Source organism: Microcaecilia unicolor, chromosome 5, assembly GCF_901765095.1.
Source record: "Microcaecilia unicolor chromosome 5, aMicUni1.1, whole genome shotgun sequence".
NCBI lineage: Eukaryota > Metazoa > Chordata > Amphibia > Gymnophiona > Siphonopidae > Microcaecilia > Microcaecilia unicolor.
Genome location: NC_044035.1, coordinates 118,667,739 through 118,692,817, shown reverse-complemented (window position 1 = coordinate 118,692,817; position 25,079 = coordinate 118,667,739). Strand labels below are relative to the sequence as shown.

The window sequence follows — 25,079 nt, the reverse complement described above, 5'->3', positions numbered from 1 at the left end:
GATGTTTGGGGTTTTTTTTCAAACATTAACATTTTCTGAAGATTCTCTTTTCTGATTCTACTATTCAGCAAAATTTGAATAGCATAAGACATTCACCTTCCAGAATCTATGCTCAATCAAACCCCGAGTTTGAGCAATAGGCCAAAACATAAAGCTGAAAACTGAGGGCTGATGCAAAAAGCTACCGCGGGCCTAACTGCGTGACTACCAAGGGCTGAAGGCAGGTTTATGTGCCAAGTAGAGAGAGATTGAGCGCAGGTGTTAACCCATGTGGAATACATGGCCGCACACTGCACTGCATGAGAAGTAAACAGAGACTTTTGATGCATGGTGACCGTGAGAATTTTTCCCCCATGTCCGGGGCTGTGTACAAGGGTTTTGCAGACAGGATTTCATGATGGTTTTTGAGATTTAACCGATAGGTTTGTCTCCTTTTTCAACCTGAAAGAAGCCTCTGCAACACTCAAAGGCAGACAGGAGGTAATAAATGTGTGTGTGTGAACAAAATCGAAAGTGAAATCAAACATCTGCGCCTGTTATTCTGCACCTAAGCATGAGCCTTGCAAAATTGCTTACATATAAAGGGCCCTGTTTACTAAGGTGCGCTAGTGTTTTTAGTGCATGCTAAAAATTAGCGTGCGCTAACCATGTAGATGCCCATAGAAATATTATGGGCATCTATAACATAGGAGCTGACTCTGTGGGTGCTATGGGTGCTTGAGCATCCCCAATATTGAGAAAATTCCTTGTATGTGTCAAGGTAACGGTTATTTCCATTGAGCTTACCACCCCAAATAATTTTGAAAAGTTGGGTCCTATGATCTATACAGCGTGCGCTAATGTTTAGCATGCCCTAAAAATGCTAGCACACCTCTAGCATGGCTTAGTAAACAGGGCCCAAAGTTTTGTGGGGCTCATATCTAGGCATAAGTGTGCTGGTACTTCTGTTTTCTTTTGGACCATGTCGCACAAGAACCTGTGCTTACAGTGAAATATTTCTGCACATGCGTCCAGCATGCTCCCCCTCCATTAGCTGCTGCAAGTTTTCCATGCATGAAATTAGAATAAATGTAACTTTCTGCATGGCACAGTATTATACTCAGACATCCTTTGATGGTTCTACCTTGAGCCTAACTGCATTGACCCCTGAGTGTTCCAAATCATTTCACTTGATTACATTAAAAAAAAAAAAAAAAGATACAGCAGGTCATTATAAAACTCTGCTCAGCCTTACTCTGTCTGTGTTTCCTCCCTCTGTCTAACATGGCTTTACAGTGAATACTCTGTACAGCTGTTGCACTGACACAGTACAGCAGCAATTCCTGTCAGTTAGAAAATAATGGTGTTTATTTTACAGGTGAGTTTACCCCTGGAAGGAGATTAGTGTGTTTAACATTGTGGGTCAGATTATAAGAATCATGAAAATGCACAAGTGGCCGTTTGATCTTTTGCATTAATAAGGAGTTCTGTCAGATGGCTTGGGGCCTAAACTCAGAAAATAAATGGGAAAATGTTCAGTTGTAAGCCAGAGGGGTAGCAGGGCGTGGAGACAGGTAAAACAGTTGAGTGATTTCTTTTTCAAGGAGTAATATAAATGTTAAGGTTTGGTTCCAAAGGAAGCTTCATTTTTTCCCCCTAGAATGAAAGGTTGTGCTCTGGAAAGCATTTTCAGCTCTACATTTCCAGAGTTTCAAGGGAAAGAGAAAGGAGAAAAGCTACCTATGAAAGGATGCAGACAGTTTAGGCATATTGGATGGGAGAGGGGGATAGAGAGAGATAACAAGGAGAGGAAGGAGACTGAAAATCATATATAGGGGGATCTGAAGAAAGATCTATAGCTTCATAGGCTATATTGGAGAGTATTTATGTAAATATTATGACATTTTTGCAGATAAAATACTATCACTGTGCCTCAGGTTGTCTTTACTCATGTCAAAATGCACTCCAATCCTAGTCTAGTGAATTTCACAGGTTATCATTGTAAAGGCATTCAGAACTGGGGTAAAAGCTGAGTGGTTGGAGCAGAAGGCTGAGAACCTAGAAAGCAACAGTATCCCTTATTGACTTTGGGCAAATCACTTTATCCTCTACTGTATCATATCCAAATTTTCCGGCCATCTTATAAAGGTACATGCTGTTTCAGTGAATCATGTATTTCTGTCTGCATGTGGATCCCAGTTCAGGCCTACTGTGTTTTAAAATTTCTAGTAACAAAATCAAAACCAAAAAGCCCCCAACTCTCTTCACCTTTGTGAGAGACAAATCTGTCTCTCCCCTCAACTCAAAATTTAGACCCCAAGCCCTGCCCCTTTATTTAAAAACTTATCATAAACCCCCTGGCACTCACCCCCACCGGACCCCTTGGGTACCTATCAGAGATCCATGGTAGTCTAGTGGGCTGTAGGTGTACTCTGCTTTGGGGGTCATGCCTAATGGTAATATCGTACTGCTAGGGGGCAGAGGGTGCCATTTTGGAAACTGGTGCCACAGGAGAACTAAAGATCATTCCTGACCCCCCCCCCCCCCCATTATACCAAAATGCATGCCGCAGTATATGCCAAAACATTGAGCTAGGGGTTGGGGATAGGGAATGGGTGTCAAAGTCGATTATGCAATTGTATTTAAAAAAAAATAAGGTTTAGGGCACAAAAATTTAGAGATCAGGCTGGTGTGTTGGAGTGAGGGGCAAGCTTGTCCCTTATCAGTGGACCACAAGGGTGTGGATCATTAGGGGATTTTGAGACAGCTTTTATTATTCTGTATTTTTCTATCTTCATAATAACGAGTCATTTTGCATGCATTTGAATGCTTTTTAGCTTCTTTTTGTTAATGTGCATTGGCCCTGATTTTTTTCCACTATACAATGTTATTGCAAGTAACACATTATTACTAATTAATGTTAATTAGGCAATAACATATGTTACAACCATAATGCAACGTGTAGACATCTTAGATTATAGCTCTCTAGGGGAAGGAAAATATCTACTGTACCTGAAATGTAATTCACCTTGAGCCTGAGTTCAGAAAAGAGAGCAATCAAATCCCATAAAACAAATGAACAGTAAACATAGTATACTGTTGAACCAGCCTTCTGCTGCAGTTTGTGTAGTGGACTCTTACTGTATTAACAGCAGAGCCTAGGGATTGTTCTTTAAACTTGTTCCAGTAACAAGACTGGAATCAACTTGGATTGAAGCATGTTGTGTTGGTCTTATGTTATTTTCCCCAGAGGGAATTAAAAGGAAGAGCGGTGACACAGATGAATTGTAGTTTGAACTGGTTACAGCATTATTTTACTCGACGGAGTCACTGTGAGTCTGCAGCTGTGTCGTTGTCTTGAGATCTCAGTAAGAGCAGCTTTTAGGCTGCTGTTGCTTTACTTTTTTGTTTATTCTTTTACAATTAATTTTGAGCTTTCCAGCGATAACGTAGAAAGAGTTGGATAAAAGGGTCCTTTAACTATGCAACGCTAAAAAGTGGCCTGTGCTATCCCCTGCACAGGTCTTTCCTGTGCACTAAGGCCACTTTTAGCAATGCCAGGGAATGGCTATTTCATTAATAATGGCCACGTACTAATTTTCCCATTAGCCTGTGGCCATTAATACATGAGCTCTTCCCTCAGTGCTAAAACCTCCCCCAACTATTTTTTAGCATGTGGGTAGCAGGTGCACATGGAATAACTACCTTGGGAAACCTGAGTGCACCCTATGGTAGTACATTTTAACTTGCAGTAAGCACGTGTTAGTGTTTAGCACATCTTAGTAAAAGGAACCCAAAATGTGGCAGGATGTTGAAACTGACACCCTTTACTTATCCCTAGAAAAAAAATGCTACATGAACTGCATCCAAGCAAGCTCTCCAGCGGTGCTCCCATCATGCACAGCAGCCTTGTTCAGGAGAGAGTACCATTAACGTTTTATGCATATTATTTAGCTGCTTTGTTAAAACTACTTGTGGGAGTGAGAAACCTTTATGAAAGCTTTCCTAGCAGCTCAGATACTAAACTTAGATACAGATTTAGCTTTTGGTGTCAAATTTTCATGGGGTCTAGAACATCACCGCCATTTCAAGGCCAGCTTCTTGGCCACCTGCAAGACCATTGTCTTTATAGAAGCTCCAGACTATAGCAGTAGTAAGCCCTGAAACCAAATTCAGCATGGCATCTGTCAGCCCTCACACACTAGCAACTGCAGGGCCTATCAGCCCCCATGCTGAATTTTACTTGGTGGTGATGGTGGAGGTAGTACTGCTGTGGAGGGCCGCATTGTTGACTTCAAAGTGAGGGGGGATGAGGATCTGGGTGGGGGACACCCCCTTACTCTGATGACTGTTGATGGGCACCCTCATAATAAATGCAGCTACTTAATTCACGCAGATTTTTGAAAAATTATGAGATGCCAGTCAATTCCAGCTACTACTAAAATGAGCCAGATATGAACCTAGAGGTAATTCTATAAAGGGGTGCTTAGATTAAGGCTCTAGAAAGGTGCCTAGTTGAAGCCTATTCTATCAGGAAAAGTAGCTGTCTACTTTTTGTTAAAGAATACTAGTGTAAATGAAGAAATCATGCCTGTATTGAAGGCATGAAAATTACACCAGCCATAGAGCTGTCAATGCTTATACCTAGATTGTATAATCTGTGTAAACAGTGCCCCGCCTAAGCTGTGCCTAAATTCCACCCACTTACAAAGAACATGCCCTTGCATTTAGGTGCATACTTATAGAATACTGATTACCTAGAAACTGTTCATTTAGACACATATATGCTCACATACATGCGTGAATGACTGGAATACCAGCATTTACATGCATTTTTGTCACCTAAAATTAGGCGGCTACTTAAAGAATTATCCCAGTGAAGAGCAAGTCTATAAACTGGGTGCTAATATCTACACACTTATTGTGCCAAGATGTACACTTAAATGTGTATATGCCAGTACACTGCCTAAGCACTATTCTGTAAATGGGTGACTGTCTTGCATAGTGTGTATTTGCAAAAGGGTATAGGCAGGTCTCCTACTTACCCATGTAATTTATAGAATACTGTAAATTATTTGTGTTCCTGCCACATTTGCACCAGCTGTATGGTTTGTGTAAGTGCTGGTGCCTACGTGTTAAGTGTGCATGTACCAGGTTACACTTGTATTCTATAATGGAAGCTAGACACCTACATTCTGCTATTGAATAGGCTAATCCTGTCCACCCTCTGTGCCCCTAAATGGAAGTGCCCAGTTATAGAATTGCCCCATGGAGGATAATTTTATAACAGGTTGTGCAAGTCAGAAGACCAAAGTAGGCACCTATTTCATTAAGTCATTGTTACCCATGTATCTTTATAAAATGTCAACACACAACAGCCAAATTCATGGCTAAAATGTGTTTTGTGTTCAAGCTGGTGTAAATTATACATAGTGAAGTAGGTGTGTCAATGTGCATTTTATAACCTATGTGCATACATACTCTGTGATACTGCCCATGCTCTAACTAAACTCCTCCCCCAATCAACCTATACTTGGGTCATGTAAAAAGTTCATGTTTGCTTGTCACAGCACATACTTCTCCATGTGAGAGAGTTTTAAAAGAGGCATTTTAGATGTGCATATGGGTATAAATACACAAAACCTCCATCATATAATCAATCACCCCTATTATGTAGAGAGAGAATTTTTAGTTGTGGATTCAACAGCTCCATGTGTCATAACCTAGAAAACTTTTAGGGCATTTGGAGTCTTAATATTCCAGTATTATAACATTTTTCCTAATTTTTTGAAAGGTTTTTCTTAACCTCCGTTTTATCTGCTTATTTTGATTTTCTATTTCACAATTACCCAGTTTTTTAAATCAATCAATCTATCTATCTATCTTACTTATCCCAATTATTGCAGTGATAATCCTCAGCTATTCTGAAACCCCCAAAGTGATAGATCCAAAGTCTAGAACTTCTTCCCACCCCAATAAAAGGCTGTAAACACTGCTTCTGAAACATTCTCAGACCTGATTAGCCTGTGGAATGAAACATTAAACACGGCTGCCCCACCTGGCAGTATAGCACTGCTACTAAGTCAATCTTACAAGCTCAACTATTCAACTTTTTAAGGTGGTACAATATTTGCATTATCAAAAGCTTCAAAATGAGAACTACCTAGAGCAGTGTTGGTTTCCAAACCTGTCCTGGGGATCTTTAGACAGGCAGTCAGGTTCTCAGGATTTCTGCAATGAATATTCATGAGATAGATTTGTATGTACTGTCTGCATTGAAAATTAAACTCATATATTTATTGTGGATATCCTAAAAATTTGACCTAGGAATCCACCTGGGCCAGGTTTGGGAACCACTGGCCTAAGGATTCTAATTTTTTTTAACTTGTGGTGTGTTCCTGGAGCCTCTGAACACTCTCTCAGATGCTTTTCTGAAGGTACTGGTACTGTTATGGTTTGGTACACTATCCACCTTATAATTGAAAGAGAAAAACGCCTAGATTTCGACCCAAATCGGGAGATAGACGTTTATCTCACAAAACCGAATAAATCGGTATAATGGAAAGGCGATTTTGGACGTTTTCAACTGCACTACATCGCGTAAGCGTACAAAGTTGACGGGGGCGTGTCGGAGGTGTGGTGAAGGCGGGACTGGGGCGTGGTTATCACCCGAACAGAGATGGGCGCCTTTCGCCGATAATGGAAAAAAAGTATGCGTTTGTAGCTAGAATTTAGGGCACTTTTCCTGGACCCTGTTTTTTCACAAATAAGGCCCCAAAAAGTGCCCTAAATGACCAGATTACCCCCAGAGGGAATCGGGGATGACCTCCCCTGACTCCCCCAGTGGTCACTAACCCCCTCCCACCACAAAAAATGATGTTTCACAACTTTTATTTTCACCCTCAAATGTCATACCCACCTCCCTGGCAGCAGTATGCAGGTCCCTGGAGCAGTTGTTAGGGGGTGCAGTGGACTTCAGGCAGGTGGACCCAGGCCCATCCCCCCCTACCTGTTACAATTGTGCTGCTTAATGCTTATTAGTCGTCCAACCCCCCAAACCCACTGTACCCACATGTAGGTGCCCCCCTTCACCCCTTAGGGCTATAATAATGGTGTAGACTTGTGGGCAGTGGGTTTTGAGGGAGATTTGGGGGGCTCAACACACAAGGGAAGGGTGCTATGCACCTGGGAGCTCTTTTACCTTTTTTTTTGTTTTTCTAAAAGTGCCCCCTAGGGTGCCCGGTTGGTGTCCTGGCATGTGAGGGGGACCAGTGCACTACGAATCCTGGCCCCTCCCACGCACAAAAGCCTTGGATTTATTCGTTTTTGAGCTGGGCGCTTTCATTTTCCATTATCACTGAAAAACAAAAACGCCCAGCTCACAAATTGTCGAATAAAACATGGACGTCTATTTTTTTCGAAAATACGGTTCGGTCCACCCCTTCACGGACCCGTTCTCGGAGATAAACGCCCATGGAGATAGACGTTTTCGTTCAGTTATGCCCCTCTATTTGTTCCATATATTTTAACTTAAGAATCTGTGTTTCAATTATCATAAATCTTGAAGTCTGTATATTGAAAATGTCTTCTCAGAATCTACATAATTTCAGTTGGTTTACACAGCAAGTTGTCAATTCTTCTAGAAAGAAAATCAAGAAAAATTGCCAGATTTTATTTCTTGGATTAGTTTAACACCACGTTGAAATGTTTTAGAGAGCTATTTTTCATGGATGTGTCCTCATAGATTACCCTTCAACAAGCATCATCCATAAGTTGCTTGCTAAGCTGTTCTTTTTATGCATAAGCACTGCTGTCAATGTGGTGTCTGTATTTAGTCAAAAAAGCATAAACTGTCACACTTTCAAGATGAAATAGAAGAGAGTTAAAACTATAAACCATCTTGTTGTACATTTGGAACCTCTATAAATGGTGCCTAAAAAATCGTCATTAAAAAAATAGTACCCAGTGCTATTCTATACATGACATTTGGTTATGTGAGGCCCTCTTACTAAGCCGTGGCAAAAAGTGGCCTGCGGCAGTGCAAGCACGTCTTTTGGGCACACACCAGGCCAGTATTTACCACGTCCCAAAAAAAGGTCCTTTTTTTAAGGGGCTGGAAAATGGATGTGCAGCAAAATAAAATCAGTGCATGTCCATTTTCAGCCTGAGACTTTACTGGCACCCATTGACTTAGCGGTAAGGTCTCATGCGCTACCCGGGCGGTAGGCACGCTGCGTGTGCCCACTGCTGTTTACTGCTGGGTAAGCGCCATGCGGTAGAAAATAGAAAATATTTTCTACTGCATGTTTTCGGCATGCACCAAACTCAGAATTACCACCCGGGGCACGTGGTAGTCGGGCAATAATGCCGATTTGGCGCACGCTGGATGCGCATAGGTCCTTATTCGCCTTTGTAAAAGGGCCTCTTAATAAATAACATTACAAGACAAAACAGAACAGATCAGTACATTTAATCAAATAAAAATACAAACTAGACTGGTTCACAGTATTGATGTGAGAATACATCTGAGATGACCTAGGAGGTAATGTATCTCCTCATACTGTAGCTTGTGTAAATATACATTGCCGAAGTATATGTATGTGTTTTTTAAACTAGGATGAAATCTTCCTAAATCTAGCCAACAAATAGATACAGAATACAGATCAGTCTCCTTTTTGTGGTAGAAATTCTGAATACCAGACCAGCTTGAAACCTGGAGGGTCATGTTGAACTGACTGGGAAAAGACAACAAAAAAGAAAATTGAGAGTATTAAGAAGTTATACCATGTATTTGTCTATAGTAACTGGTTTAGAAAACTGTGGAAAGGAATACTGTTCATAGAGATGGTAAGAGGAAACTATAGGAGGTCATATGTGACCGTCTCTGGGAAAAGGTGACTATAGTCTCAAATCCAAAATGTTGAGGATGGACAGTTTTTCATGTCATGGGTCTATAAGCAGTCTGAAAAAATTACATTTCAACTTCTGTAACTTTTTTTTGTTTTTCATATAAAAGGATGGGGTTTGGACTGTTGTATTACAAATTGTTTTGCTCTAACAGAATTTATTAAAACCTCCTTCCCCTCCTTTTACAAAGCCATGCTAGCGGCTGCTGGTGCAGTAAGACCGACACAGCCCATTCAAAGTAAATGGGCTGTGTCTGAATTGCCATGCAACTTTGTAGAAGGGCTTTTTTTTGCTTCTGGTGACTTTGGTCACTTTTTCCCAACGATGGTCACTTTGACCTCTCAACTAGCGATATCATAGTCTAGGAATATCATATTTGCCTTAGTGACCTGAACAGCCTTGGTTACTATCTGTCTTGTGCTGTATATGATTAATGTGTTCGATTTGTCACTTAAGTCATGAAAGAGTAAAGTTGTTTTACTTCATAGAATGCCAAGATAGCGTTCCTTGAACAAGATGACATTGATGCACAGAAAAACAGAGATTTTAATTTTCTGGGAAACTCTAAACTGAATGGTTATGAGATATTATATAGTACACACTGTAATCGGAAGCAGTCTGCTTTCTGGGAAAGGTGTGGTAATATGATTTCTTATCTATTATATGATGAATTTCATGTCAAAAACGGAGATAAATCATAGGTCTGGATGGAGAAAAGATATATGAAAGGAAAAATTAATCTCCATGGAACTAGATATAATATACAGCAATGACTGCATCAATAACTCAATACTGTTTGATGTCAAATGCATGCAACTACCTTACCAAATGGTTTTTGCTTTTAATAATTCTCTGCAGCATCTTTTGTGGATCCATATGCTTTTTCCACTCTAGTGCACTTCCCCAGGACTGATAATATTTCTCCTAACCTCAGGAAGTGGGGTTAGAGGCATCAATATTTCCTTGCAGCAAGCATTTATTTTGCTTCACCTCTGCTACATGAACATAATCCCTTGTCATTTTTCTTGCACAGGCATATAGTTGTCTGTGGCCATATTACGCTGGAAAGTGTGTCCAACTTCCTGAAGGATTTCCTCCACAAGGACAGGGATGATGTCAACGTTGAAATTGTCTTTCTTCATAAGTAAGTGTGTGAAATTGCTGCAGTTCTATAAATTGCGTGCATATGCAGGGAATAAATTTATAGCAGGGCGCCAATCCAAAAGTCCAATAAGGTGCCTATTGTAAACCCAAAGGTAATATTATGGAAGATATGATAATAAGCAGCCAGAACAGTGTAGAAATTTACTTAGAAAAATTTATACCTGCTCCAAAGATGATATAATTTTGTGCATGTATTCTATGCATGTGCCTACAAATGTTATAAAATACATATGTATGTCACAACTCCACTTCCACTGTACCCAAATACTTTTACACAGATCATGCATGGACATTTCCAGATTATCTGGAAATGCCCATGCATGATCCGTGTAAAAGTATGTGCAATCTTTTGATTCTCCTGCTGTTTACACACATGTATAGCTTTACAGTTTTATAATAAAACAGGATCTACACATTGAAAAACATTTATAAACTTACCTTCTGTGAGGATAGTTTTATAATATGGGGCTACATTCTATATATATTGTAACCAGGTACCTCTCTTGTGTAGCCAAGGATAGAACAATCTCCTCCAGCCACAGGCTCCCGGTACAATGAAGAAATAGATGTCCACCAGTAACTTCAATCATAAGGACTTTTATTCCATGCAGGTTTCTAGTACACAGTTCCAACAGCAGCATAGCACATACCAGGATTCAAAACAGGCCCACAGGCTCCAGTCTGGGCTCTTCATCCAGTGCACAACAAACAGCAATCCAACTCCCAAGACAAACAGTTCCTTCAGTTCATCATCACAGCTCAGTCACCAAGCAGCATTCTCTACCTTCTATCCTCTTTACCTTCAGGAGAGTTCAATATTTTAGGGACTCCTTCTACCCAAGGGTTTTCCCCTGCATCAGCTTCACAGTGAATTCACTACTTTTGGGACTTCCTCTCACCCAAGCAATTTCAGCCTGCTTCAGTACTTTAGGGACCTCCCTGCCCAAGGGTTTTCAGCCTGCAAATACTTTAGGGACCTCCTTGCCCAAGGGTTTTCAGCCTATGTCACGTTCACTAAACAGGAACTGGGTTTGTGATCCCTTGGGCCACTGCCGAGGAGCAGCAGTGGCAGGCAAAACCACCCCACACCAGAAGCAAGGCAGAACAGACATACCGGCAAATCCAGGCTAGGTCTCTGGCGGTCAGCCAGCAAGCAGAAGACAGGTCCAGGCCAAGGTTCAAAAGGCAGGTGGCAAGCAAAGCAAAGTCCAGGATCAGGCAAGGTTCAAAAGGCAGGAAACCAGCAAACACAGAAACAGGTCCAGACAAAGTCTCTCAGGCAGAAGTGCACAAGCACCCACGACCAGGGCCTAAGACGCAATGCAAAGGCAAAGCCAGAGAGTTTCAAAATGGCTAATAAGCCCAGACAGGAAAGACTCAGCTGCAGCAATCACCAGGAAGCTATGGTGGCTGTGCAGGCTCAATCCAAGCAAGCAAACCTGGCAGCCTGGAAGATCCGGACCGGACTCAGCTAAAATCTGGAATGGGTGATGGTCCATAGCAGCCACCTGTTCTGGCCACCAGAGGGTGAGGAAAGCAGAGACGTAACAGTACCTCCTCCTCAATTCCCCCCCCCTACCTCTACGGGGAATTCAGGTCTCCACGGGTAGCAATGGTGGAATCTACGGAGGAGCCTCAAAGCATGACCAGGGGTAACTTGGCTGAAGATGGAACCAGAGTCAAGACTGACATCCGGACAGGCATCAAAGCTGACCCTCGGACCGCTCTCAGGACTGGACCTCGAAGCAGACTCAGGCACCACTTGGCTGGAACTCAACCTCAGAGTGGACTCAGGAACAGCTGGGCTGGAACTCCACCTCGGAGCGGACTCCGGAACAGCAGGGCTGAAGCTCAAACTCGGAACAGACTCACCATCCTCTGGGTTGGGATTCAAAACAGACTCAGGCAGTTGACTGGAACTCAGAGCAGGCTCAAGCACTTGGCTGGGATTCAACGCAGACTCTGGAACCTCTTGGCTGGAACTCAGGGCAGGCTCAGAAGCCTGGCTGGAACTCAGGGCAGGCTCAGAAGCTTGACTGGAACTCAGAGCAGACTCCGGCGCTTGGCAAGATCTCAGAGCAGGCTCAGGCACTTGGCTGGAACTCAGTGCAAACTCCGGCACTTGGCAGGATCTCAGAGCAGACTTTATTATTATGGATTAAGAACTGGTTGAAAGATAGGAAGCAGAGAGTAAGATTGCGTGGCCAGTATTCTCAGTGGAGGAGGGTAGTTAGTGGAGTCCCGCAGGGGTCTGTGCTGGGTCCGTTGCTTTTTAATGTATTTATAAATGACCTAGAGATGGGAATAACTAGTGAGGTAATTAAATTCGCCGATGACACAAAATTATTCAGGGTCGTCAAGTCGCAGGAGGAATGTGAACGATTACAGGAGGACCTTGCGAGACTGGGAGAATGGGCGTGCAAGTGGCAGATGAAGTTCAATGTTGACAAGTGCAAAGTGATGCATGTGGGTAAGAGGAACCCGAATTATAGCTACGTCTTGCAAGGTTCCGCGTTAGGAGTTACGGATCAAGAAAGGGATCTGGGTGTCGTCGTCGATGATACGCTGAAACCTTCTGCTCAGTGTGCTGCTGCGGCTAGGAAAGCGAATAGAATGTTGGGTGTTATTAGGAAGGGTATGGAGTCCAGGTGTGCGGATGTTATAATGCCATTGTATCGCTCCATGGTGCGACCGCACCTGGAGTATTGTGTTCAGTACTGGTCTCCGTATCTCAAAAAAGATATAGTAGAATTGGAAAAGGTACAGCGAAGGGCGACGAAAATGATAGTGGGGATGGGACGACTTTCCTATGAAGAGAGGCTGAGAAGGCTAGGGCTTTTCAGCTTGGAGAAGAGACGGCTGAGGGGAGATATGATAGAAGTGTATAAAATAATGAGTGGAATGGATCGGGTGGATGTGAAGCGACTGTTCACGCTATCCAAAAATACTAGGACTAGAGGGCATGAGTTGAAGCTACAGTGTGGTAAATTTAAAACGAATCGGAGAAACTTTTTCTTCACCCAACGTGTAATTAGACTCTGGAATTCGTTGCCGGAGAACGTGGTACGGGCGGTTAGCTTGACGGAGTTTAAAAAGGGGTTAGATAGATTCCTAAAGGACAAGTCCATAGACCGCTATTAAATGGACTTGGAAAAATTCCGCATTTTTAGGTATAACTTGTCTGGAATGTTTTTACGTTTGGGGAGCGTGCCAGGTGCCCTTGACCTGGATTGGCCACTGTCGGTGACAGGATGCTGGGCTAGATGGACCTTTGGTCTTTCCCAGTATGGCACTACTTATGTACTTATGTACTCAGGCTCATCTGGGCTGGAACTCAAAACAGGCTCAGAAACTTGGCTGGAACTGAAACTCACCATGGACTCAGCAGCTGGGCAGGAACTGGAACCCAGCATAGACTCAGCAGCTTGGCTGGAACTCAGAGCAGGCTCAGGAACATCTTGGCTGGAACTCAGGGCAGGCTCAGAAGCTTGGCTGGAACTCAGGACAGGCTCAGAAACTTGACTGGAACTCAGAGCAGACTCCGGCGCTTGGCTGGAACGCAGAGCAGGCTCAGGAACCTCTTGGCTGGAACTCAGGACAGGCTCAGAAGCTTGACTGAAACTCAGAGCAGACTCCGGCGCTTGGCTGGAACTCAGAGCAGGCTCAGGCACTGGGCTGGAACTCAGCATGAACTCAGGAACTGCACCGGGGCTCCACAGAGGCAGCAGGCGAGCCTGACGCTGTCTTTCAGCGTCAGCTTCAGGAGTATACCACAGGGTGTAATCAGAGAGAAGTCTGTGGTGGTACTCATGGAGCGTGATGGAAGGATCAATAGCAGAAACTGGGTAATTAAGGACCCCTAGCAAGCCGACACGCCTTCTCTCAGCTGCAGCTTCAGGAGTATTCTTCAAGGCAGGCTCAGACAAAAGTTTATCACGGTATTCCTGGAGCCCTATCCAAAAATAAAGGTCTGAAACTGGGTCGAGACCGGACTCCGAACTGGCACTAGGCACCGCATTCGGGCAGAGACCCAGATTGTCAACAGAAGAAAAAGTCATAGGCTGGAACCCCAGCTGGTAGGGTGATCTTACCGAGCTCATGGCCTTTGCATTCTGTCACGTTCACTAAACAGGAACTGGGTTTGTGATCCCTTGGGCCACTGCCGAGGAGCAGCAGTGGCAGGCAAAACCACCCCACACCAGAAGCAAGGCAGAACAGACATACCGGCAAATCCAGGCTAGGTCTCTGGCGGTCAGCCAGCAAGCAGAAGACAGGTCCAGGCCAAGGTTCAAAAGGCAGGTGGCAAGCAAAGCAAAGTCCAGGATCAGGCAAGGTTCAAAAGGCAGGAAACCAGCAAACACAGAAACAGGTCCAGACAAAGTCTCTCAGGCAGAAGTGCACAAGCACCCACGACCAGGGCCTAAGACGCAATGCAAAGGCAAAGCCAGAGAGTTTCAAAATGGCTAATAAGCCCAGACAGGAAAGACTCAGCTGCAGCAATCACCAGGAAGCTATGGTGGCTGTGCAGGCTCAATCCAAGCAAGCAAACCTGGCAGCCTGGAAGATCCGGACCGGACTCAGCTAAAATCTGGAATGGGTGATGGTCCATAGCAGCCACCTGTTCTGGCCACCAGAGGGCGAGGAAAGCACAGACGTAAGAGCCTACAACTGCTTCTCTCCTTCTGCTTCTCTCTCCTGAACTGAACTGCTGGGACTCCTTCCCACCTGCCTAATCAATCCCTGGCTTCAGCTACCACAACCAATCATTCTCCTTCCATTAGCTTCCTCACACCTAAACCAGCTGAGTTAAGCATTAGACTAATGAGACCAATGATGAGCTCCTGCACACAGGGTTTCCCAACTCTCTTTCCACCTAATGGCAGCCACTCTACACAACCTGCCAGCTTACACCCATGTCTTCCCCGATTGCAGCTAGGAGTCCAGTCCGGGTTCTTCATCTCCCCCTCTGGCTCCTTGCCTGCAATGCCTTCTGGGACTTGTATTTCAGACTGAACCTGCCTTAACCCAACTATCCTGGAGGTGACTTTATCACAATATGGCGCCTGAAAAGTCTATGCAGAAAAAAAATACAGCTAGGAGTATTCTCTAAAATATGGCTGCATTTTATAGAATAGGCTCAAATTTCCATTTGGTATATAAAATTTCCATGTGACCACATTTGGTTGCGGCCATTTATGCCATGTTTTACTTGACGTAAATCCTGATGCCTAAATTAGATGCAGAGCAGGTGTATTCTATAACAACATACATAGATTTTAGAAACACCCATGCCCATGGCCATGCCCACTTTTTTTTTTTTTTTGAATTATTTTATTTATTCATTTTATATTTATGTCCAATACATAAATGGGAAAGAAAAGAGAAAATATCAATTAAAACAAACATTAAGGAAAAATATCATCTTTGTTAGTCCACATTATTGTCCACAATTGGGCGATCCAAGTTCAGAAAAACAATCGCAAAGAAAATAAGAAAAACACGGAATGGTTAATCTTACAATTCATATTTTCTGAGGGAGGAAGGTTAATCGGTAATTGCAGCCGGTACAGTGGTAACTTAAAGGAAGTTGCTTCATCTGTTCTTTTAACTCCACAAACTCTTGTAATTTCCTGGGTTCAACAAATAAGTAATCAGGAAATAAAACACTTACAAGGGAATCGCTCTAGGAAGGTCCCACCTAAGGCAATGATTCTTGGCTTAAAAGCCAAGAGTTCACACCTCCTAGTCTGCAATTCCCTTGATATGTCAGGAAATATATTTATCTTTGAACCCAAAAAAACTATAGGCCATATGTCAGAAATACAATTTCAAAACATTGTTCCTATCTAAATCAAAGGCAAAAGTCACTAATAATATAACTCTATATACAGGGTATTTTAGGAAAATTTATCTTTCTCAAGTTATTTTTCCTTAATTGGTTCTCCAGAAGTTCCAATTTTTTACAAGAAACATAAATTGTCCTTCATTACCAGATTAACTGATTTTCATAGAGAAATCATTTCTGAAATCAAAGTCTTTATTTTTTTATCTTGGACTTCCACTTTGTTAGATAAGTATTGATATAATCACATATTTATTCCTAAAAAATTTTTGACATCTGAAGAAGAGAGTTATTCACACTCTGCAGCACTTCCCATAGTGCGTCCATTGTGACATTGTTTGGCTTCACCAGGTCCAATTTCTCCACAGAAACTGCTCCAGATATCTTCGGGGGCAGAGCTCACTCTCCGATCCCCCAGTTGGTTTATTATCCGGAGTCAATGTTGCGCCAGGACCTCCTCGGATCGCGTGAAAATCCTAACCCACTTCGGGCATTTCCACTGTCGACCTCCATAGCGAAACATTACTGTTTCCGGGTCTTGGAGAGGTCATGCCATCAGGGGGGACTCAAAGTCACTCCCTCTCCACTGAGATTCGGCAATAAAGCCTTGCTGTTCCCCGAAGCAGGAACTGATATCCCCAACGTTATGACCCCGAATCTCTCCAAAGTAGACTGAGAAGTGGTGGGAACCCCAGCCGTGTTCGAGGAGGGCAACACCACGGCTTTGCCTTTCTTCTTCCCCATTCTCTGGGGAGCGCGCCTACTTCTTCAGGTATTCTGGTGTAAAACGGGAACTCAACTAACGTACATCCTCCCTCGATGCCATCTTGGATCCTCCAGTTTGGGACACTCTTTGTCTGGTTTCTCCTCAGAGGCCTGTCTGATATGGGTAACCCTTCAGCATAGCCCTCTGAGTCATTGAAACACGGAAGCCCCTCCACCACTTACAAGGTGGTGTCCCTTCGGAGGGGGCCATGCCCGCTTTTTAACTCTGTGACTTAGAATTTAGGTGCACCAAGTTGCAGAATACACTTAGCAAGTTGTGTGTGTAAATCTTAATTAATAGCAATTTGTGCTGATAATGGATTGTTAATGACCATTTAACAGCAGTGATTAGCTAGTTAACCAATTAAGTTATATGCATTGTTATAGAATACATTTTGATTTTCATGCAGAAATTAAGGCACCATATAAAGAATCCCGGGGATAGTGTCTAGGGTAAGAGTCTAAGCTGGTGCCTAATTTAAGATATTCTATCAAGAAAAGCAGGGAGGCAACTTTATAACTGGACATTTCCGTTTAAGCAGCCTAATAATGCAGACTATGGGCACCCATTTCCGGGGACGGCCCCAGGAAGTGGCGGAGCCAACCGTATTATCGAACAAGATGGGCGCCCATATTTCGTTTCGATAATACGATTGGGGCTGGCCAAATCTCAACATTTAGGTCAACCTTAGAGATGGTCGACCTAAATGTTGAGATCGCCGGACTTAGAGATGGCCAGCCTCGCTTTTCGCCGATAATGGAAACCGAGGCCGGCCATCTCAAAACCGGCCAAATCCAAGCTATTTGGTCGTGGGAGGAGCCAGCATTTGTACTGCGCTGGTCCCCCTCACATACCAGGAAACCAACTGGGCGCCCTAGGGGGCACTGCAGTGGACTTCATTAATTTCTCCCAGGTGCACTGCTCCCTTACCTTGGGTGCTGAGCCCCCAAATCTCCCCAAAACCCACTCCCCACAACTGTGCACCACTACCATAGCCCTTATGGGTGAAGGGGGGCACCTACATGTGGGTACAGTGGGTTTCGGGTGGGTTTTGGAGGGCTCCCATTTGCCACCACAAGTGTAACAGGTAGGGGGGTGGGCCTGAGTCTGCCTACCTGAAGTGCACTGCACCCACTAAAACTGCTCAAGGGACCTGCATACTGCTGTCATGGAGCTGGGTTTGACATTTGAGGCTGGCATACAGGCTGGCAAAAAAATGTTTTTAAAGTTTTTTTTTTTAGGGTGGGAGGGGGTTGGTGACCACTGGGGGAGCATGGGGAGGTCATCCCTGATTCCCTCCGGTGGTCATCTGGACAGTTTGGGCACCTTTTTGAAGCTTGGTCCTGAAAATAAATGGACCAAGTAAAGTCGGCCAAATGCTCATCAGGGCCGCCCTTTTTTTTTCCATTATCGGCAGAGGACGGCCATCTCTTAACCATGCCCCAGTCCCGCCTTCGCTATGCCTCCGACATGCCCCCTTAAACTTTTGCCGCTCCTGCGACAGACTGCAGTTGAGGGCGGCCAAAATCGGCTTTCGATTATACCGATTTGGCAGCCATTAGGAGAAGGGCGCTGTAGGAGTATTTCCCTGTGTGTCTCACCTTGCGGGCCTTGGCCTGTATAATCCTATGACAGCAAATGGAGACTGTAAACTCTGACCCGCACATCTCTGTGTCAGCAAGTAACAGCTTTGCAGCTTGTGGAAAATTACAGCAGAAGCTCAACACCAAGGACATGCTGTGGGCAAAGCAGGCCCCCTTATCTCCCTGAGAGGCTGGCTCCAGCAAGGCGGGTGAGAAACAGAAAATGCATACCAAAATGTAACAACTTGAAGGTCAAGAACAACGAACTGTTCTTGCCACGCAGTGAACCAAGGAAGATCCAGTTTGGTTCCTGCGGCCACCGGACCAAGAGGACTGAGGAGAGTGGGAACAACGAGAGAGGAGTTAGTAAGAAGCCTTGGAAGAAGGTGGAGGTGAAAAGAAGACCAGTGAGACCTAATAAGGTCCACCAACTGATGAACTGTGTATCTGGAGGAAAGTATCGTGGTTCAGCTGTACCTGCCCTGCGTGACCTGTGACCTCCTTATCTGCTGCAGAGTTCCCTTCCAGCTGCGACTGAGACTCGCTGTGAATCCAGCTTGAGTCTGTGAGGTGTCCCGTGCCAGCTCCCAAGAGACACAACCCTGAGGTCTGGTGAGAAACACGGAGATTCATTTCCTACTAGTCGGGGGCTAGTTAGTGGTATTTACCTGAGCAGAAGGCTGGTGCTGTCGTACTTGTGATTAGGAGAAGCTGCTAATAACTGTACTACCTCGTAACATAGTGTGACTGATCAGTGGTGTAATTTTACCTGGTAACCAATAAGAATTAGTTGTTTAGTAGTGTGACGTATGAGTGTAATTTTTATCAGCCAGTAATCTTGTAATCAGCCAAAGCTTGCAGAGTTCTATTTTGTATACCTTAGCTCTATTTTCTTACCTGACATACAATAATAAATCTAATATATATATCTCAGCCTACAGTCTCAGCTACAGTTCTTTCTAACGGAAGTATTTGGCTAGGTTCCAAGGTTCCCACCCCTAGACCTAATTCAGGATTATTTGCTTGCAGATAGTTCTGCTTAGGGGAACCTGGACACAGGTAATTTATTATCTGTGCAATTATCCTACAGCGCCCTTCTCCCGATTTGTGTCGGAAGATGGCCGCCCTTCTCCTTTGAAAATACGCAGGTTAGATACCTAAGTGTCCTTACAGAATACTAGTGTAAACCAACATTAGTGTGCCAAAATGTAGGCACGCACATTTACGACAGCTCTGTGGTTCATGTAAATGTGAGTGCTTAAATGCAGCATTCACACATTCAACTTATTATGGGGCCCTTTTACTAAGGCATGCTGAAAAATGGCCTGTGCTGGTGTAGACGCACTTATTGGACACGCACAGATCCATTTTTCAGTGCGCCTGCAAAAAAAAGCCTGTTTTGTTTGTGACCGAAAATGGACGTGTGGCAAAATAAAAACGAGCATGCATCCATTTTGGGCCTGAGACCTTACTGCCACCAGTGGTAACGTCTCACACATTAATGAGGTGGTAATTGTCAGTGCACATACATTGCCGATTAGCGGCCGGTTAGCGCCACATAGTAGAAAATAGAATTACCTCTCAGGGCATGCGGTAGCTGGGTGGTAGTTCCAATCTGACATGCGTTGGATGCATGTAGGCGCCTACGTGCCTTAGTAAAAGGGCCCTATATTTTGTAATTTGCTCACATAGATAGTGGCCTCAATTATACCTCACTCTTAGCCTTCCCCTGAGGACACCCCTCTAACAATTATGTGCTATGCCATTTAAATGCATACTCATAGCTTTTAGGAGAAATACTGCTATTTGCACCTGTAAGTGTTCATGTACCCACATGGATGGCAGTATTCTATAAATTTAAGAATGCAAATGGTGTTTACATTTAGGCAGCTTGCTAAACATTAAAGGAGTAGGGTCTACTTTTCTTTATAGAATCCTAAGGCAAGTGGCAGAGAACATGCTTATATTTAAGGCATGATAACCTAGACCAGTCCTAGACCTGAAATAAATGCTTGGACCTAGATATTAGCAAGAAGACACAAAAATTATAGTAGTATATACTTTTCGTGGATATCTGTGTGCTCTGCCAAATCTCTGCCCTTACCATATGCCAACCGCAAAATATATGCACCATTAAAATATGGAGCTAGAATCTCTCTGTATATAGCGCCAAAAATATCAGCGCCAAAAAAGCACTATTCTGAAAGCTGCACTTAAAACTTAGGTGCGGTTTATGGAATAGGGCTTACCCCCAGGAATCGCACTTAACTTTAGGCGCGGCCATTTGCACCAACTGAAATGTGGTGCAAATGTATGTGCCTACATTGGGTGCGTATCCCCGTTATTCTATAACAATGTGCATTTCTTTTAGGAATGTCCCCGTTACACCCATGTCTCATTTCCACACACCCCTTTTCAGATTGTGCCTAAATTTACATACACAAATTCCAATTAAATCTAATTAGTGCCAATAATTGCTTGTTAAGCCAATTATTGGTGTACATTTGCTTGTTATCCTATTAAATTGCACATGCCCAAATTTGTACGCACAACATTTGTTGACTTTTATAGAATTAGGGGGATGGTGCATACTTTTCTGCTAGTTGGTATTCTGTAAGAGGTCACTTGCATATGTACATTATTAGAATACTGCCATTTACGTGTATTCATACCACCTAAAACTAGGCAGCTCCTTATAGAATTATCCCCCTTATGTCTATGAGAATATGTTTTGTACATCTAGACTGTTCAGGCAATAATGACTTTAGCAAAGTAATGATCAGTTCCAGGTGCAGACAGAGTTTCGATTGTCTCCTGTCTCATATCTCAAGTCTTGCAATATGTTAGGTTATACTAGCAGACTATTAACTAGGAATCCAATCTATCATTCATAGAAATGTCATTTTATAAAGAGTATTCTAATCCTTTCTTAACTTTTGAATACAGTATTTCTCCAAACCTTGAGCTGGAAGCTTTGTTTAAGCGGCACTTTACTCAGGTGGAATTTTATCAGGGATCGGTTCTTAATCCACATGACCTGGCAAGAGTAAAGGTAAAGTGACTTTATTGCATTCATTGTACTGTCCATTACTGACCTCAGCAGAATAAGCAATATACTGACAACCATAGTGTATCTAATTTTCTGTTATATGCCATTGTGCATATTTACCCATAAATTCCAGTGTCAATAACTTATTTGTCAAAAATGATTGCCTACCACATATGATGGATTTAGATTCTGAAAGGTCCTTTTACTAAGCTGCAGTAAGCACTAGTATGTGCTTACTATAGCTTAAAACGGCTTACTGTGGAGCATGCTGAAGCATCCCATGGTAAATCCCAACGTGTGTATGCTATCTACCCTCTAAAAAATACATTTTATTTTTTGGCCGAAGGGGCTTGTCTAGGGGTGGAGAGTGGGCATCTGTGCGCTAATCAGTTAACATATCCACATTACTGCGCATTAAGGGCTCCTTTTACTAAGCAGCAGTAAGCCTACTACTACTACTACTATTTAGCATTTCTATAGCGCTACAAACCGTATGCAGCGCTGCACAAACATGGGCTTACTGCTCGCTATACAGGAAGTATCTCTGGACTACCACAGCAGCCCAATGGTATTTCCCACCCCTAGCGCCACTGTCATTTCCGGTGCTACAAAAATGTATTTATTTTTGTAGCGCCGGAGTGTACCTGGCGGTAATCAGGCAATGCCACTTGCTGCCTGGTTGCTGCCAGGTTAACGCGGGAGCCCTTACTGCCACCTCAATGGGTGGTGGTGGTAAGGGCTCCCCCCAGAAACGGCAGTGCGGCAAGTGCTGTACTTGCCGCACAGCCATTTCATGTAGGAAAGTGAGACTTCCTTTTTACTAGCTGCAGTACACATACGCCGATGCCAGCACCAGCCCCCTTTTGCTGCAGCATGGTAAAAGGGGCCCTAACTGACTAGTACGTGATTAACACATGAGCACATACTGCCTACAAAATGGATGGCAGTAAAGGACCATGTGCATGATAGCAAGATGAGCACGCGGCCATTAATGTCAAAAATTGAAACTTGAAAATGTAGGAGAGTGAATCCAAAGCACACCCAAACAGAGCAAGAAGCCAAAAAAGCACAAGGAGCCTTCAAGAACAGGGCGCATCAAATCAGTGCTTTTTTAAACAGACCTGACATGGTCTGTGTTTTGGCGAAACCGCAGAGGAAGTCACCAAATGTATCAGACAATCAGTGATGAAATACAGTCTTTCTATGAAAACGGAACAGGTCTCGAAACAACAAAGATGCCTGAGAAATGGCGCAAAGCACAGGAAAATACTGAAGGTGCTCCTGCGCAGTCAAGACTTCAACTAACAAAACACCGCTTGCCACAGCGGGAGTGCCTTCACCATTTTCCTGTGCTCCACACCATTTTCAGTCGTCTTTGTTGTTTCAAGATCTGTTTAGTTTTCATAGCAAAACTGTATTTCACCACTGATTGTTTGATACATTTGACGATTTCCTCTGCACTGGATCCCTGAAGCAGGCGGTTTCGCCGAAACACAGACCGTGTTGGGTCTGTTTAATAAAGCACTGATCTGACACCCCCTATCCTTGAAGGCTTCTTGTGCTTCTTAAAATTTTAAAATTGGCCATTCTCCAGCTGGAGAAAAAGTGGCCTTAGAGCATGGAAAAAAAACCTGTGTAAGGACGAGCTAAGATCACTTTTTACCGCAGCTTTGAAAAAGGGCCCCTGAATGTTAGTGTTTTGGTGCATCAAAAAAAGAAATAGCAACCATTCAAATCATAAATATCAAATATTCATAACAAACAAGAGAGTCAACTATCAGCATTTAGTAGTTTATTACATCTATACAGTGTGTTTTTTCAAGCAAAAAAGGTGCCGGTACTCCAAATTCCAGGCCACCCTTCAGGGTTGGGGTGATCACTGAAGGACCCACCCCACAATGGCCAGGCCCCCTACAACCAGTCACAGAATCTATGACAAGGCAGCTCTTTCATTAAAACTTGGGGTCAATTTTAGCAGACAATGGAAAAGGTGCTGGTACTTAGTACCCCAAAGTACCCCCTCAAAAAAAGCCCTGCATCTATATTACATGATGATGATTGAATCACCCATGTTTGGTATGGATATTTTAGTGCACCCAGACTTGTAAAATTCCATTACCATACTTATAAATGTCCAATATTAGACCTTCTTTAATAAAAAAAAAAAGTGATTGTTAATATCTTCTTCTACTCTCTTTTTGTATTGTGGGAATTTTCAGATAGAGTCAGCGGATGCTTGTTTAATCCTTGCTAACAAGTATTGTGCAGATCCAGATGCAGAAGATGCCTCCAATATTATGAGGTAACTGTGGACTCACATTAGCTAAAATTGTACTGTACTTCAGAATACAAATTATACAGCATGCCTTAAATATTTTATGGGGTTGTTTACTAAAGCTTAGCTCACGTTATTTGCAGCATGGCCCATTTTATTCATATGGGCCTTGCTGCAGATAACTCGAGCTAAGCTTTAGTAAACAACCCCCTTAGTGAGTGCAAAATCTATTTAATGTGTATTAATCTATGAATGAACACATGTATAATCAATTTATGCACATTAAAACATGCTAATGTGCATTTAAAATCTTATTAAACAGAATGTTTGAAATGAACTGAAAACATGTCTGAAAATAAGGGGGGGGGGGGGGGAATCAAAAGTGCTTGAAAACAAACCAAATAATCTTTCTACATACATCCCTAATGCCTTTCTTTGCTTTGAACTGTATATTGGCTTACTATGGTCATTTCTAAGCAATTTAAATGCACATATTAATTCAGTAATGAGCATGCGAGGTTTCAAGTGAAAAGGGTGTGTGGTCAAGTGAAATAACACAAACATGAATCACTGTACTGGATTATTGTAATTTTACATTAGCCATTTGTTCTAAATCATTTATTTACCATTTACAATTGGATTATCTTGATTTGAGTCACTTCAATCTTATTATTCTAAACTTCACTGGTTACTAGTTCCTGAGAGAATTCTGTTTAAATTAGGCATTACCACCTTTAAAATTCTTACTGGGGGAATTCCTAATTATATGCTGAATTTAGTATCCTTGTTACAATGGATTTTTTCCAGATACAATACTCGTAATCTTTTTCAGCTAAGATTTCCAATGCTTAAGAATTTAAAATCTTTCACTATATATTCAATGCTAACTAATTTATAGAATCAGCTTCCATTGTCTTTGAGGTCTTGTACTCATTATCTTTTATTCAGAAAACATTTAAACGCTTTTTTTATTTGGCAAGGCGGGTCTGTCTAATGTTTAGTTTATGTTATTGGTTTGTTTAGATTGTTTGTTTGTAATTTCTGGATTGATTGATCCAGCTCTTGATTGTTGTAATCCGTCCTTGAACTGTATAAGTATAGGCAGAATATAAGAACTGGCATAACATAACATAGCAAAGTGTGCTACATTTCATTGCCTACAACTTCTGGCACTAAAATAGCATGTTCGAGCTGGTGTAAATTTTCTTGCGTATAGTACGGACGAATGTTCATATTTTATAAAAACTGTGTGTAAATTGCAACTTCATCTGTGTTAAACTCAAAGTCTATTCCTAAATTCCTACACCTGAGTTGTATACAAATCCATGTGTTCTTCTCGTTGTGCATACTTGTACACGGGGGGGGGGGGGGGGGGCAGGGCCACTGAGAGGGGGGGCAGGGAGGACAAAATTCCCCGAGCCCGCAGTCCCCAGTCTCACCCGCCTGCCCTTGGCTCCGTCGACCATCTGCCACCGAGCCCTCTGCATTCAAATCGGCAGCGCCACGGCCTCACC

The 25,079-nt window shown here is 43.0% G+C and overlaps 1 protein-coding gene across 1 annotated transcript in view; it reads left to right on the top strand.

Annotated features, from left to right (window-relative positions):
- KCNMA1 (potassium calcium-activated channel subfamily M alpha 1) overlaps positions 1-25,079 on the top strand; it is a 1,310,561-nt gene that overhangs the window by 885,231 nt on the left and 400,251 nt on the right. The window contains exons 10-12 of the mRNA XM_030203235.1: positions 9,920-10,030; positions 21,188-21,293; positions 23,510-23,592. Of these exons, the coding sequence (XP_030059095.1) occupies positions 9,920-10,030; positions 21,188-21,293; positions 23,510-23,592 (300 nt within the window). The remainder of the gene's footprint in view (positions 1-9,919; positions 10,031-21,187; positions 21,294-23,509; positions 23,593-25,079) is intronic.